Here is a 16,416-nt window from a genome sequence, read left to right as displayed (position 1 = left end):
AACGTCGTCCGAAAACCGAGGTGAAGCTGTCGCCACAAGCGAAGTCGAAACCCGAGCCTAACCCTAATCCTAACCTAATCCTACCAAGCCTTTTTCCGCTGAAAGTGCTTTCACATTCAATAACAAGAAACATTTGTTCTGAGCAAGAACACGAGCGGACCTGATAGCATGATTAACTGAAGCCTTAGGCTAACTGGAAATGATCGTTTTCTGCCGTGTACTCGTACAGTTCAATGAATTGCAAACAGTGTGTCTTGGGTATTTCTGTAGATAAATTGCACTCGCATGACCATGAGCAGGTCGCGGTTCCAACCTCTGTGACTGGAGAACAAAAAAAATCATTACCATTGTTCTCGACCACCTTTCATGGCGTTCCATGTTCTACTTTGTATGCGTTCTGTGCGCCCATGTGGGGCAGCTTGATTGGAGAGGCAATAAATATTTTCTGAAGCTGAAATGCGGCCAGATTCTCACCCTACTGCAAAAAGGTCCCTGACTGGTTTGCCTCATTATACGACCGAACTAAAGCTAGAGAATTTGGCTTACGTGACTGCCACCCAACTTTGCACACTTTAAGCGAGAAGTTCCCAGACACCCTTCGAGCGTGTGGGGGTAGCGGTCTCGAACTCAAAGGAGATGCCCTCGACTCAGCGCGGCATGCTTAGCGGAGACTAGCTACCAAGTGACAAGAGGTTTTTGGTCGTTTGGTGCCCAGCTTTCGCCCGTCGCAAGCTAGAGAACGGGTCGGAGTTCACAAACAGAACAAAGTTTATACAACAATGAGACGATACAGAGGATTTCACAATCACTAGCACAAAGAGATACAAAATGATTAACAAAACATTTCTACTCATGCAAAGTTACACTTGAGAGAGACTACAATAAAAAAGGGATATGGTACCCAAAGTACACTAACACAAGAGTGAGACAAACAAACGAAACACAATTTGTTCACCAGCCACTGCTACAGTCCGACGACCGGAGGTCCACGATGATCCCGTCCGGCAGAGTGGTGCGCGCTGCCACGTTGGTTCGTGGCTGAGGCGAGTGGTGTTGGCCCGGGAGTCGAGCGGGCGCGCTTCGATGAAGCTTAAACGTCGGCTCGGGCTAAATTGACAGCGGTCAACGCCCTTCTTTGTGCGCGTCTGCCTCAGTGCGCGTCTGTACGTTCTACGCGCGAAAGTAGGCGCGCACTTACACACAGTACCGGCCGTGCAGTCTCCTTTTCCTTCTCGCGTCGGCCGTGCGTCCTCATGGGTCAAAAGCCGGCAGTGGCTTCCAGGAGCTTCCTGAAAGTTCTGACGTGGCGCCGCCACCGACGCGCCAGTGAAGAGGGGGAGGACATCTCTTAGCGCACGCTAGGCTACGCCCTCTCCGTCAACATCGCATAGAAACGATTTGGACATTCTAGAACAATCGACGGCAATCCCCCCGCGCCGCGTCGGTCGAGCGGTGGTGTAGGGGGCAGCCACGCACACAAGGCTAGTCGCTCCCCGGGGTTTCCTTCTTTCCCGTTTTACGACCCGCGCTGGCGAGATGCGTCCGCGCGCCGTTGTTTTTGTTTCTTTCTTTCAAAAATGCGCCGAGTTTTATGACAGTGACTGACCGAGATAGTTGCGAAGAAAAGTGTGACAATGGTGCCTTAATGACCTAGTCCAGAATCATTAAAGGAATGCAGCTTGCGGCATTTTAACACGCTGCGGCCAGAGTGGGCGAATTTTTGTGCCTACCAGCGAAAGGTAGAATCTTCCAGTGTCTCATCAACGCAGGAGACCAGGCTAATTTATTTCCCAGCCAATCATGAATTGAATTGGTTTTTTGAGTGTGAGTGAGCGCAATATATGCTCCACCAACTTTACACGATAGAAGAACTGCGACAGCCTCTAATTCATGGAACAGTGAACGGAGTCCAGATTTCAATTTGGCAACTGAAGGCGACCTAACGAGCATTCACCTAGATTGCGTTAAAAATTCTGGAACCGCTGGCTCAAAAAGACGTTAAACTAAGAACGTTATTTACGAAGTTTTCTTTTTAAAAAGTAGTTGTTGGAACTAATACAGTCGTAATAGCTTGTCCAAAATGAGCCATAGAGTCAACAATTTGACGCCTTAAAGCGATAGACGCACATAAAAGACACTCGCAACATGGGTCCAGCCTCATCAGTGTTCTTCATGCGCACGACTGTTTGCTCGTGATCATCAAAATCATCGTCACCCTGACTACGCCCACTGAAGCGCAAAGGCCTCTCCCATGTATCTCCAATTAGCCCTGTCCTTTGCAGCTGCGGACACCGTATCCCCGCAAACTTCTTAATCTATCTACCCACCTAACTTTCTGCCTCCCCCTGCGACATTTGCCTTCTCTTGGAATCCGCTCCGTTGCCCTTAAGGACCAGCGGTTATCTTGCCTTCGCATTACATGCACTGCCCAAGCCGATTTCTTCCTCTTGATTTCGTCTAGGATGTCACTAGTTCGTGTTTGTTCCCTCACCCACTCCGCCCGCTCCCGATCTCTGAATGTTACACCTATACTTTTCCTTTCCATAGCTCGCTTCGTTGTGCTTAACTTAAGCTCATCCCTCTTTGTTAGCCTCCAGGTTTCTGCCCCATAGGTGAGTACCGGTAAGATACAGGTGTTGTAGGCTTTTCTCTTGAGGGATATTGGTAAACTGTCATTCGTGATCTGAGAGAACCTTCCATATGCGCTCTACCCCATTCCTATTATTCTAGTTATTTCCCTCTCATGATCCGGATCAGCCGCCATGACCGGCCCTAAGACGTATTTCCTTACTAATAAGCCGCGATGATTTGAAGGTGTAAAACTTATTCATTTATTTATTCATGATCCTACATTCGTCCAAAAGGGCATCACAGCAGGGTGAGTGTTAAAAAAAATGACATTTAAAACAAGGCACAATCAGCAAAAACATTCATCACCAACTACTATCGTCAAGATAAGAGTGAAAAGGTCAAGTGAGAGGACGGTAAGCAGCCCCGACAGGGAAAACTCATCAGCAGTGTGCTGAGCTAAAGAAAAAAATGCAGAAAAGGAGAAATAGAACCCTTACACTGCAGCCCGCAGATGCTGCATCAGCAGAACTGTAAAGTTGTCGTCAGTCCCTGAGGCTACACATCCTGGTAGTTTCTTCCATTGCTTTATTGCTATTGGTAAAAAAGGCGATTTGTGTACAGATATGCGGCAGGCTATTTCCCGTATTTTGCAACTGTGGCTTTTCTTCGCGGAGATAAACGTAGGTGGTTTTAGATAAAGATCGCAATCAAGTGAAACCGTTCCTCGCATTATTGCTTCAGCAATGTAACCCTGGGCACGAAACAGTGTGTTTCAAGAGGGTGCCAAGAAAGAGCTTCCTTCATTGCGGCAGCGCTAGTGTTATATGTGTACGAATTAGTCACAAAACGTGGGGCCCTTTTGAACCTCTCCTAATGTATTTATAAGTGTATTGTAATTAGGGTCCAATATTGCGGCGGCATATACTAGGATGGAGCGGACTTAAGTAAAATATAGAGTTATTTAACATCACGAGGGGCAGCCTTGAAATTGCGTTTGATGAAATTAGGAGCACGGCCAGCTTTCCTAGTTACGTATTCCACGTGTTTATTCCATGTGAGGGCCCAGGAAATTACTGTGCCAAGGTATTTACCGATAGCAGGCAAGATCATATTTTATTTATCTCAGAACTACATTGTCTCCGCATTTGTGCGCTTTCTGCTGAACCGGATATAATTACATTTTGAAGAATTGAGGCTCATGTTTCGTTTGTAGCACAATGACGTGTGCAGCTTAGCAGCATCGGCCTCTGTGGGTATGTTTCTGTATATGACGCAACCATCTGCGTATACTCGGATATGGGGGGTGATGTTAGTACTTTTATCGAACCTGTCTCGAAACGTGCCTCGAGAAAACGTGTCTCACTGACAGTACGGGCGCTGTCCTGTCATGTCTTTCTCTCTAATCGTTTTATTATGTAGCACTGTTCAAATTTCAAGAAAAAAAATGCGTCACCAACTAGCCGCACAGCGTGTTTCATTGAGAAACGAGGAGAACGGCGAGCTCCAGAAAACGGATGTAGATACGCAACCATCGGCCTCTACGAGTAGCTCACCGACCGCTCCAAGGCGCGACCTGCCAGACGGGGAGACGCCGTAGGAGAAATCCCGCTTCCGGCACGGAAGAGGAAACAGTGACGTGACCGGGCTATCTCCTTCAATCCTGACCATCTCCCTACTGAAACCTGCCCACGCGCCCCGCAATCAAAAACATGCCAGCCGATCGTGAATCCGCCACTGTGCATCAAGTGGTTCCAACCAGCTCAGGCAAAGATTCCAGACTGGCCGACCGATCGCCCCACCTCATCTTATGGCTAGGGCGCACCGGCACCAGTTTAAGGGTAAACAAGTAATTAAACCTGCTTTCTTTGTCGCCGGGCCTCGTGCCTCCTTTTCTCTGTACTCTGTGGTGCCCCCGAAAACAATCAAAACGTTGTGTAATTACCGACCCGCAATTACATGCACACACTGGAAGCTATCAGAACAACTTATATTTGGTCCAGTCTAACAAAAAGGCAAATCATTTCATACCACATCGGTACGGATTTTGGAAAAGATGTCCACTGTTGCGCTATTAGTGAGAGCTGTGCAAAAACTGACAATCACTCTTGATGACTCTGCTGCTGTTAGACTGCTCTAATGCATTTGATAATGTTCACCAGCAAAGTTTTCATTATAAATTACAATAAATTGCTCTCCTTAGTTTTCTCATTAAGTGGATAGGTTCGTACCTCAGGAACAGAGGTCTAATCGCAAATGAAGGCAAGTTTTCTATACACTCGTTGTAAGTTCCGAATTGCCGCAAGGCAGTATTTTAGCTCAACAAGGGGAAGCTTTGGGCCAGTTGGTCAGACATGTTGGGGAGGAGGAATAACCGCAAACTTGACAGGACTGAAGATCGAGAAGAGGACAGGACGAGCGGTAACTAGCAACTGAAGTTTATTGAAAAAAGACATGTTGCAGCAAAGGTTGCATCTGCGCATAGCGTACGGGAACTAAGATAGTGACACGTGGAACACACAAGATAATTAATGATATACATCGAAACGAACAAGAAACGAACAAAAAACAACAAAGAAATGCCCGTCACAGGTTTAACAGAAACCGGGTCTCTTTATCTAAAAGCGCCACGGAAGGCTCACTCACACACATATCAAGCCCAAGTTTGCGCATGTGTGCCGCCTCTAAAATCTCTCTTTCGAGCCTCGACCTGCCCCTTCCGATGATGGTGGCTTTGTTGAACTGTGGGTAGCAGCCATCGCATTCCCTGCAGTGTCTCGGCAGATTTGCGCCATTATCAGGTTTCAAGGAGCGGAAGTGCTGTCGCAGCCTATCGTTTAGACATTGACCTGTCTGGCCAACGTATACTCTGCCGCATCGCAACGGGAACTGGTATACCACATCAGTGGCACAGTTGACATATCTGTGCTCATGCTTCGTCGTGCACGCGACCCTGCGCTTACCTTCCGCCACGCGCCCGCAGAGCTGCGATAGCTTGCAAGGGGCTGAAAAAAACAATTTGAACGCCTTGCCTACCTGCCACCCTCTTGAGGTTATGGGCCATCTTGTGCACATAGGGGACAACTTCAAGCGGCCTTTTGTCCAGAGGGATCGCCTCCTCTTGGCCACGCACCTTGTTCCGCAGTTTCCACAACAGAGATTCCGCCACTGCTTGGAGAACGGGTGGTGGAAATCTGCCGAGACACTGCAGGGAATGCGATGGCTGCTACCCACAGTTCAACAAAGCCACCATCATCGGAAGGGGCAGGTCGAGGCTCGAAAGAGAGATTTTAGAGGCGGCACACATGCGCAAACTTGGGCTTGATATGTGTGTTAGTGAGCCTTCCGTGGCGCTTTTAGATAAAGAGACCCGGTTTCTGTTAAACCTGTGACGGGCATTTCTTTGTTGTTTTTTGTTCGTTTCTCGTTCGTTTCGATGTATATCATTAATTATCTTGTGTGTTCCACGTGTCACTATCTTAGTTCCCGTACGCTATGCGCAGATGCAACCTTTGCTGCAACATGTCTTTTTTCAATAAACTTCAGTTGCTAGTTACCGCTCGTCCTGTCCTCTTCTCGATCTTCAGTCCTGTCAAGTTTGCGGTTATTCCTCCTCCCCAGCAGTATTTTAGGTCCTCTGCTTATTGCTATAATACATTCATGAATAACACAATTACTGCCTGAATCTGTTTTCATTCAACTGCTACCAGATGACTGCATTGTTTATAGAAGTATTTACTCAGTTAATGAGCACACTCTATTTAAGCAATTTGTTTTTTCCACAATGCGGTGATGTAACGAACGGGGAATGGAGCTTAACACGCAAAAAACAGTGGTGCTCTGAGTGACGAGTTATAAGCACGTCTGTTCCGTTCAATATCGCTCACACCACTCTTTTAATTATGAAGTTTATAGCCATAGATATCTTGGTGTCATTTTTGCCAATATTATAGCATGAATCGCCCTGCTTTCAAACATTTTACAATGTGGCTTTGCAAAACTCTTCCCAGGAGTATACTTAAAGCTTGTCCATTCATTTTTTCACTACTGGCTTGCAACACATATGTCAGCTCTAAGCTTAAGTAAGCATCAATTTTTGGGACTCTCACGCAAAAAAAATGAAATCTTTATCAGATTGGGAACTTACAATGCAAAACGCACAGGTTCACCTTTGGAAAATGTAGGAGAACAGGCTCTCCTTCTGACCTTATGCTTGTGACCAACGTTCCGCATCAAGAAGGCATCGGAACATCGCTTGTTTACTTTTTTATATAAGTTTTCAAAGAAGTACCTGAACCCGTGCCCTCCGTCATGTGGGAAATTTCTCAACACTACACGAAGATGTCATCATCTGAACCACTTACTAAAGCCAATATTCGCAAGAAGAAATGTTTTATGCTGAGTATTATTCACGGCGTCCCTCATAGTGGGAGGCACTTTGCACCGTTAAACCGCGTAAATGGCAAAGCGGTTTCTGTATGCAATTTTCCAGTTTAATCCTGAATTGGCCAAGATCGCATCAATATCTATCTAGTTTAAAGCACGCAACATTTTTTCTTCATTTTTGCTTATTTAGGAGGTCGTGGCCAAGTTCCTCACCAGGGGCCCAGACCCTGTTCGGATCAAGGGTACGTTGTCGGTTCTGCTCACCTAAATCATGCCGCAGCTGCAATGCAACTTACCCAGGCAGCCGTGAGACGTGTTGCGCAGCGGAGGGACTGAGCATCTCTGGCTGCGGAGAGGCCGCCATTGAGAACTCAACCTGGCAATGTTTAGCGCTAGAGCATTGTCCAGTGAGGATGAACGCCAACCTCGTTTAATTCATGGCAAAGCAGGCGTCAAGAACTCGGAAAATTAACGGCCGATCAGGTTGCTGCCCGTCGCGTATAAAGAATTTAAAAAGATAGTCCTTAATACAGCCAGGGCATCCTTGCACTTCAATCAACCAAATGATCAAGAAGGCTTTCGTGAACGCGCCTTCGGAAGGGACATTAAAGCTCCACCTGAAGCGCATGACGCTATAGCGTCAAGGGGTACATGCAGGGGACGAGCAGAATTGGTCATCCTGGACTTCATACATAGGGATCCCTGGGAGTCTGATTGCCGCTTCTTGCGCAGTGGTTACACGACGCGCCACTGCCACGTGAAGGCAGGTGCTGCCACCAGTTGGGCTTGTGCTACCCAGATTGCTCTCCTCGAGAAACCTGTCGGGACCAATGATTGATTTACCTGCCACCTGCCACGGGAGTGAGCGTGCCCACAATCTGGTGGGCAGGTCACGATGACGCCAAAAGGGCACACGAATAAGCAAGGAGGCCCACGTAGTTTCTTGTCCGGGGATTTTTTGCACACAACGCCGATGACGCGCGCACCGACGCAGGATTTTCAGCAGAATGGGAGCGTTGACGTTGTTGGGTCAATAGACCCCGTTGAAACTATCAATCAGGGGATAGAGGAATGTGGAGAAAATAACCAACCCGTATATATAAACTTCATAGATTATAAGGAAGCTTTTCGCCCAACGGAAACATCAGTGGTGATGAAGACATTATGAAATAAAGGTACATACGAACCGTCTGCAAAAATACTGGCAGTTATCTATGACGGCTGCACAGACAGCATGGGCCCCGCTACCACTATAGTCCACAACACAATTTAAATGAGAAAGTTTGTCAGGCAGCGAGACACTGTGTCACCAATGCTATTCATCGTCAGTTTACAGCAGGCGTTCCGGGGCCTCGAACAGGGAAAAGTTGGGGATAAGATTTATTGGATAATAGCCTAGTAAGCTGCGATTCGCTCTTGGCATAGGCCTGCTAAGTCATTCTGGATATGAACTGGAAATAATAATAACTTAATTATACAGCTCATTAGGGTGGCTAGGTACCGCTCGTTGTGTTCCTTCTGTTCATTTTTGTCCCCGTCCTTGGTTTCGCTACAGCGTTTTGAGACGTATCCAAGCAGAGCAGAACGGTGGGTCTCAAAATGAATGCGCAGAATCCCAAAGTAACATTCAGCACTCTCGGAAGGGAACCGCATTTTGCAATTGGTAATGAGGTGCTGGATGCGGTAGGCGAATATGTTGACTTAGGGCAGATAGTGATCGCAGATCCGGATCACAACAGTGAAATCACTAGAAGAATGAAATCACTAGAGCTTGAAGAATGAAATCACTAGAAGAATGAAATCGCTAGAGCTTGAAGAGTGAAATCACAAGAGCTTGGCAGGTTCTCCCAGACAATGAACGGCAGTTCACTAATATCCCTCAAGGGAAATGTATATAACAGGTGTAACTTCATCATCATCATCATCAGCCTGACTACACCCACTGCAGGAAAACGGCCTCTCCCATGTCTCTCCAATTAACCCTGTTCTTTGCCAGTTTCGTCCACCGTATCCCTTCAAACTTCTTAATCTCATCCGCCCACCTAATTTTCAGCCGCCCTTGCTACGCTTGTCTTCTCTTGGAATTCATTCCGTTACCCTTAAGGACCAGCGGTTACCTGGCCTTCGCATTACATCGGCAGGGTTTGAGTGCAATGATAAGATATGCAGGAAAGTTTCGTTCAAAAAAAAAGTATGTTTAAAAGTTTATGTGCGATTACGCCCCTCGGTAACGCGATTTCTGAGCGCAGCTGCGGCGGCATTCGAACTGCAGGCGACGCAGGCAGAACACGCATTGCCGAACGGAGTCGGCCCTGGCTTTCGGCAGCACGCAAAGGGATCCGTCGCCGCCGCTGAGCCCCTCTTCGGGCGACATAGGGTGCCTCGATGCCAGCACTGCTTTTAAGGGTGGGGACAGCCTTTGTATCACTCTGCGCCGCCTCTCGGCGCCATGTTGGTTCTTTCCCGCCGGCCGTCGACCCGAACGGGCCTGCGTGCGTGCGTTCTGTTTCACTGTCCTGGTGGCGTTGTGGAGCGATAGCTTGTGTTTTGTGCAGCGCCTTGTGATGTCCGTGCTTGTTAACAAAATATGACTGGCTGTTGTGTCCCTCTGTGCACTGTGTCGAGCGCGAAAGGGCAACATGTATCTGCGATGGCTTAACACTCCTGAACAACCAGCCGAGTGTTACGCTAGCAAGACTGCAGGTACGGGTCCACAGTAAGGCAAGCACATTTCAACCAGTTAACCTTCCCGACAGCTTATAATTTTGTTTCTTATTATGGATTTCTAATCATACTAGAAGAAAAATTACACATGCATGAGTAGGCTGACAGAAGGCTGACAGCAAGACTGTAGCAGGTACGAGCCTACAGTAAGGCAAGCACATTTTAACCAGATAACCTGCCTGAGAGCTTATAAAGTGAAATGACTACTTAATATTGTAAATAGTGTTTGATTGCTGAAAAATGATATTAGTAATTTTTTTCCTCTTCAGTAGGCACTTTAACTGCTATCGGCCTACTTATGCAACGTGTCATTTTTCTTCAAATATGATTAGAAATCTTTAATAAGAAACATAATTACTATTAAAAGCGCTGCGAAGACGAAATCCCATCCAAGTCTAATAATAATTGTAATAATAATTCCAGTGATGCTTGTGGAAGCATACGAGTGAAAAATGTTCATAAAAAAGGGGTAACCTCGCAAGGAAATATTGCCACCTTCAGGTTACCATACACGGGACATGTGTCGAACACCCACTTTGGAAATCAACTGTTTATGTAAGCAGACTGCCAACCAGACGGAAGAGAAGAAAATTTACATTTACATCACGGTGGTATTGGCTTTACACACCCGTCCCCTTCTCTCTGACCAATAGTTAACCTGCCGTCGCAACGCACCCAGCGCATTCGAAAGTACCAAGATGGCGCCGAAAGGAGTGGGTGTCCCCACCCTGAAAAGCAGCGCTGCCATAGAGGCACCCTAAGGCGACATCTCTTGCAAGGCCGCCGCCGCGGATCCCCTGTTCACGTGACGCTTCTCCGCGGCGTTCCTCCTCGTGCACTCACTGCTGTCGCCATCTTGCATCCCCTGCTGCACTCCGCGCTAACCCGGCAACGGACTCAGAATAGCTGGCCTCTAAAAGCACGCTTGTACGGAATTAGTTGGACTGATCCTTTGCTGCTGATAACCGCTGGCTACCTGAACCTATTGTAGGCATCGAGTGGAAGTTATAAACTGTCTGCCGTCATCGAGCACTTATTGTGAATGAATCTGAAGTATCGCTGCGTCTGGTAAGCGGTCTTTTTCGACAGAAACACTCGCAAAACGAATTGGAAGCCCTTGGATAAGAAGGAAAGTTTTGCCTACCATCCATGGCACGTGGTGGCGGCTTATTTTTTCGCCATTAACGATTCTTCCCAGTGGTGCAGCGACGCCGCAACCTGCAAAGTAGGTGTTGCCGTAGTGAGAACGCTTGTCCCGCTCTCCTCTTTGGAAACGTGGTAGGAAATTATTATTTTTCAGCAATGCAACTTTCTGCGGCTTATGCTTCAGGAACAGGCGTGAAGTGAAAAATCAGCCCGTCGAACTAAAACATTGCATATCAGATTGCTCGAGAGTGAAGGTTAAATTTACAAAATAATTGGCAATTTGTGTCGTTGTTGTTTGGTAGAAACAAAAACAACTATTCGTCTGCCCAGCACTGTAGAACACCGGCAAGATTTAATCAGGAGTATGCACCTTTCCGTACGAGGCATTCGAAGGCAACTAACCGTCAAGCTCTAGTGGTGCGCCTATTAATTCACGGAAATTTTATTTCAATTGTATGTTCTTCACTGCTACTAACTCGTTTCGCCACTAAAATTAGAAAACTTACGAGCTTAGAATAAGTGGCGTGTGTGACTCCATCGCATATGTTCACACTAGGTACGGTGTTACAAGTATTAGCGAAGGAAAATCGTGAATAAGTAGCGTCCGAGATATTGTTTTGCTCTGTTCATATTTATTTCAGCAACGTCCAATGGCTAAGAAGACAAGAAAAAAAGCAGCGCACGTGACTTGACATAACTCTGTTCTCCCTTAATAGTGTGTCGGGGTGATGGCAGACCACAGTAAAAATTAAAAGAAAAATTACTTGGACAACCTGTACAGAAAATGTCGTCCCAATGACTACACAGTACAGTCTGTGCACGCTGTACAAAGCGAAACACTGCGTGGAACATACTGTCCCGCAGCCTGAGGGCCTCCGCCTTAAAGCCAATTTGCATCGTTGTCTTGCGCACAGAAAAAAAATAGATATAAAAGCTCTTATTTACACTCCAGTGAGAGCATGACGAAGACTGACCGTGTTCGTTGATTCTGTCCGCAAGCACCTGAAAGAGCGGACATGGCTGAGTGAATTAAAGAACGGAGAGCTAGGCGGCAAAATTATATTCACACAGCTTAAAATTTTAAACCCCGCACGATAAACCAATGTTATAAAAACGAAAAATTTCTACCGGAATTTCAAGCATGCTCTCTAATATAAAGGTAAAAAAATGAAGCCACATTTATAGCGCATAAGTATGTTTTTAGGTCATAGATTTCTGTTACATTGGCGCTTTCTTTACAGAGAATGCTAATGCCACAAAGAAGTTTTACGATCAGTGCAGTGTAAATTTCTTCATTCCGATTTCTGAAGACAACCTTATAGGGGCCTAAGATACCCGCTAATTACAGAAAACAAATTTTTCAGGAACACTAGTGCACGAATAATGTTTTCTTTCCTTGTGTAAGCTGTATTGCATTGCGCACTTCTGGAAATGTGTGAGGCAGGCAAACACTATTTGAGCAACGGACTTTACAACATAGCTATGTTAAGAGCGCCCCACGACGACCGTGCGTCACTCCTTTCTTTGATAACATGATCAACCTCTGCAAGCACAGTTAAAACTCAATTTAACGAAGTAAAAAGCATCCACGAAATGTTTCGCTTAATCGAGGGTTTCGGAAAATTGAAGAAGACATTTTTAGGCTCTTCGATTTCTGAAATGGTAACGCAGCGGCACACAAACACTGTCGCGGCGTCGTATCTGCCGATAACCACGCCTGAGCGGATTAAAACTCTGCGGAAGGGTTTCGAATCGCTTCTGCGCGAAGCCCCGTCTGCTAAAAGGAATTCGAATCCAAGGCGCCGTCTACTGCCGAGTCCGTTGTTCCTTGCAGCGCCGTCAGAACATAACTCGGGCCGTATCTTGGCGCCTAGATATTGCTGCTGGCACGGTGCCAACAATCCGCGAGTCGTTTTGGCCAAAGTAAGGGCAAAAAACTTTTTTTTGTTCACGTCTCTCCAGATAATGTTCGTTAGATTCAATTCAATTCACTTTACTTCGCATTTTTTACAACAGTACAAAAATGCGAGGGCAAGCAACAAAAAGCTGCTGATTGGCAGCTTGATGAAGGTTGCTGCCCCTATATTTGGCAGGTTGAAGGGCGTGAACATACAGCTTTTTATTGAAACAATTAAAGACGTGTGGATTAAAAGCAGAGTAGATCACTTATATATATCTTGTAGACATTCTCATTGGACACAATCAAGCTTACTATACATAGGCGTACGTGGGGAAATATAACAAGCAGTAAGACACAACTAATAAGACTATTGGACATACATTAGTGCGTATGTTACACACTGCAACGCTACCCAATCATTTGGCATGTCATGTAACACATAATATACATAATACACACACTAAAAAACGCACCATGTTCATTTTGCTGTAATCTCACGGCAGAAAAAAAAAAAGTTACCTGAGACTTGATACAATGAAATGTAAGGAAAACGATTTCAAGCCACCATTAGATGAAGGACACAGAAATTATCGATGCAATCGGAACAAACTGTCGTTTAGGACCAGAAGTTAATTACATTTCTAGTCTAAGCTGCGAGATCTGTGTTAGAAATGAGATATTTTTTCCATTCTTTTCTTGAGATATTCTTTATATCCAGATTTACATCCTCTAAATTATTTAGCAGTTTTGGAAGACAATTCGCTATCCTCTTGCATCCTTGGTTTGTTCTAGAAAATGGCAGTGTTCAATTCTGGTGTGGGTGTAGTGTTCGAGTTGGGTTTGCTGTTTTGGATTCATGAGAACAGTCAACACTATGGGTACTTCCCGGGGAAAGAAAATTTGCCCGATATCGAGAAATTTGTAAAATCGGATTTCTTTATATCGGGTTTTGACTCTATAACCATAGTAAAAAGTACGGGGCTGCGGATCGGATTATATTAAGTTATTTATGTGCAGCGGAACAAAACAGGTTGGTAAAAAGCATTTAATCACGAAGGAAGATGCGTGCCGCATTTACTGCAATAATACGAGTTCAGTGATTGGCGAGGCAACGAGGAAAGCATTTTAATGCGACTGCTTTAGTCAAAGTCAAAGTGTTTATTCAGACAAAGGCGCTCACGCCGCAGAAAAGACGGTGCCGGCGTTGTTGTCCGTCGTAACACGAGAACCACGAAATAAAAACTCCTGTAGAGATGCGGGAAATGGAACCCAGATCTTTCAGATTGCGAGGCGAGCACTCGCAGAACACGCTACGAAGACTCTTTGTTTATTTATTCCCTGGAAGTACACCCACACTTTCTTGTAAAACTCTTCAAGAGATACAAAAAAGCAAACTACAAAAAATGTGAGAGGAAGCCCGCACAAAACCAGTAGTTAATAGGAAAAAAAAAGCCGCAAATGATGGCCGGGCAAAAGTGATTTGTAGAGCATAGAAGCCCCAGTGGGATGAATAATTGGTTTGTTTGGTTTATGTAGTTTAACGTCCCGAAGCGACTAAGGCTATGAGAGACGCCGTAGTGGAGGGCTCCGGAAATTTCGACCACCTGGGGTTCTTTAACGTGCACTGACATGGCACAGTACACGGGCCTCTAGAATTTATCCTCCAAAGAAATTCTAGCCGCCGCGGCCGGGATCGAACCCGCGTCTTTTGGGTCCGCAGCCGAGCACCATAACCGCTGAGCCACCACGGCGGCGGATGAATAATTAAGGACGAAAACAAACGTGTTTGGGTCCAGTGTGCCCAAATGCTTCAAACATGCTGGCAGGTGGCCAAGAAGAGGGAAAGGGCAGGGATCTGTATGTAGGAAGAAAAGACGATACATGAAAATTAGAAGAAAAAAAAACATGAGACAAATAAAATTCAGAAACCAGAAGGGCTATAGAAAAAAATACGGAAAGAGTATTTTATGTGTTTGTGAAAGATTTAACGTCTCAAAGCGACTATGAGGGAGGCCATAGTGAAGGGTGGCGGAAATATCGACCACCTCGAGTTTAACCTGCACTGACATCCCACAGTACATATGCCTCTAGAATTTCGCCTCTATCGACATTCGAGCGCCAAGGCAGGGTTGGAACCAGCGTCTTTCAGGCCAGCAGCCGAGTGCCATAGCCATTGAGCCATCGCGGTGACTCTGCACGTTGGAGATAAGAATTGGATTAGAAGGTTCATTTTGGAGGTAAACTATTGCGTTTAAAGATTTCAGTTTTGGAGCAGTGGAGTGTGTAAATTTAATTGCTGAGACTTCACGGCAACTCAGGTATTTATCCAGGTGCGCAGCAGAGTCCCGTTCTCGTAGAAAGTAATGGTATGTGAGAGGACAAAAGGGGACACAAATAGGTCGGGACGTGCGGAGCTCCAAGCTTCGAACGGAACACGGCTGACTTTCGTGAGAATTCACTCTGGAAAATTTTTCCCATCTGGCGATAAAGTGACTTTGGTCATAACGCCATTGACAGAGCTGCTGCCAGTCATCTCGGGATGAAGCATGGTTAATTTCAAATTTTGGAGTGATAGCGACCATACACCAGGCTTTCGCCTCCGTCGCCGCACTTTAAACTGTGGTCGCACTGTGACGTCACACCACGCGCCTCTATTCTCCGGCAACTCGGGTCGTCGTGGTCGCCGCGCGGCCACCGGTCCTGCCGTAGGGCACTAGCTGCGCCCTTGATGATGTCGCTACAAAAGCCCATTACTTTACGAATCACAGAAGCGCATTCATTGGTGTCAAAGAACAGAGAAATCCCAGAAGCATTAAAAAAGAACAAAGGAGCCCAGGGTCTCCGGAGTGCGAGACAAGCACGCTAACCACTCTGCCACACCAGCTGTTATTTTTCTTTCATGGTATTTACTCGAAATGGTTATGTACAGAAAGGATATATATATAAAATTTAATTATATATATAGTGGAGTGTGTATGATATATATATATATATATATATATATATATATATATATATATATATATATATATATATATATATATATATATACACACACACAAAAGGTTTTCTCTAGGGGTGTGCGAATATCAAATTTTTCGAATACGAATCGAATACGAATACTTGGTTCCGAATATCGAATCGAATATCGAATAATCAAGGCCAGACGCATTTAACCATTACAAAACATTTATTTGAGCACCCAAGAACATCACAGTTCAACTATCAATGATTAAATGAACACAAAAGGTGTGTGTGGCCGCACAAAAAGTATCAAAGTCTCGAACATTATTCTTAGAAGAGTGGAAATATCAGAGAAGATGGCTAGTACACAGCATTGATTAAGGCTAGCTTGCCATAAGCACAAAAACGCGTTGCTGGGATGAACATAAAATGTTGTCGTAAAGGGAAACCAGCTGCTCCACATGGTCAGGCAGGAGTCGTTCCCTTCTAGCTGAAACGACTTCTCCAGCCACAGAAAATGCCCTGTCACTTGACACTGAACTGGCACGTATTGCGAGGTATTTCGTTCACAGCTCTGACGTTGGGCCATGACGTAGCTGACTGCGCTTTGTAGTCTTTGCAGAGCTTTGCAGTCATACCCACAAAGCGCAGTCAGCTACGTCATGGCCCAACGTTACGCATTGCTCTGGGCGCCACCATGTTGTTATTTCTCTGTCGGTAGGACTCGC

General features: G+C 45.8%; 1 protein-coding gene across 1 annotated transcript in view; it reads right to left on the bottom strand.

The window, feature by feature from the left end:
• LOC149326830 (trypsin-like) overlaps nt 1-11,721 on the bottom strand; it is a 52,622-nt gene extending 40,901 nt beyond the window's left edge. The window contains exons 1-2 of the mRNA XM_089564692.1: nt 11,679-11,721; nt 10,823-10,896 (exon numbers count right to left, since the gene is read on the bottom strand). Coding sequence (XP_089420818.1) covers nt 10,823-10,896; nt 11,679-11,721 — 117 coding nt within the window. The remainder of the gene's footprint in view (nt 1-10,822; nt 10,897-11,678) is intronic.
• Between the last annotated feature and the right edge of the window lie 4,695 nt (nt 11,722-16,416).

Source organism: Amblyomma mixtum, chromosome 10 (genome assembly GCF_055824585.1).
Source record: "Amblyomma mixtum isolate Tamu chromosome 10, ASM5582458v1, whole genome shotgun sequence".
Lineage (NCBI taxonomy): Eukaryota > Metazoa > Arthropoda > Arachnida > Ixodida > Ixodidae > Amblyomma > Amblyomma mixtum.
Note: the sequence above shows the minus strand (reverse complement) of the source record. Positions and strands in the feature narration are given on the sequence as shown.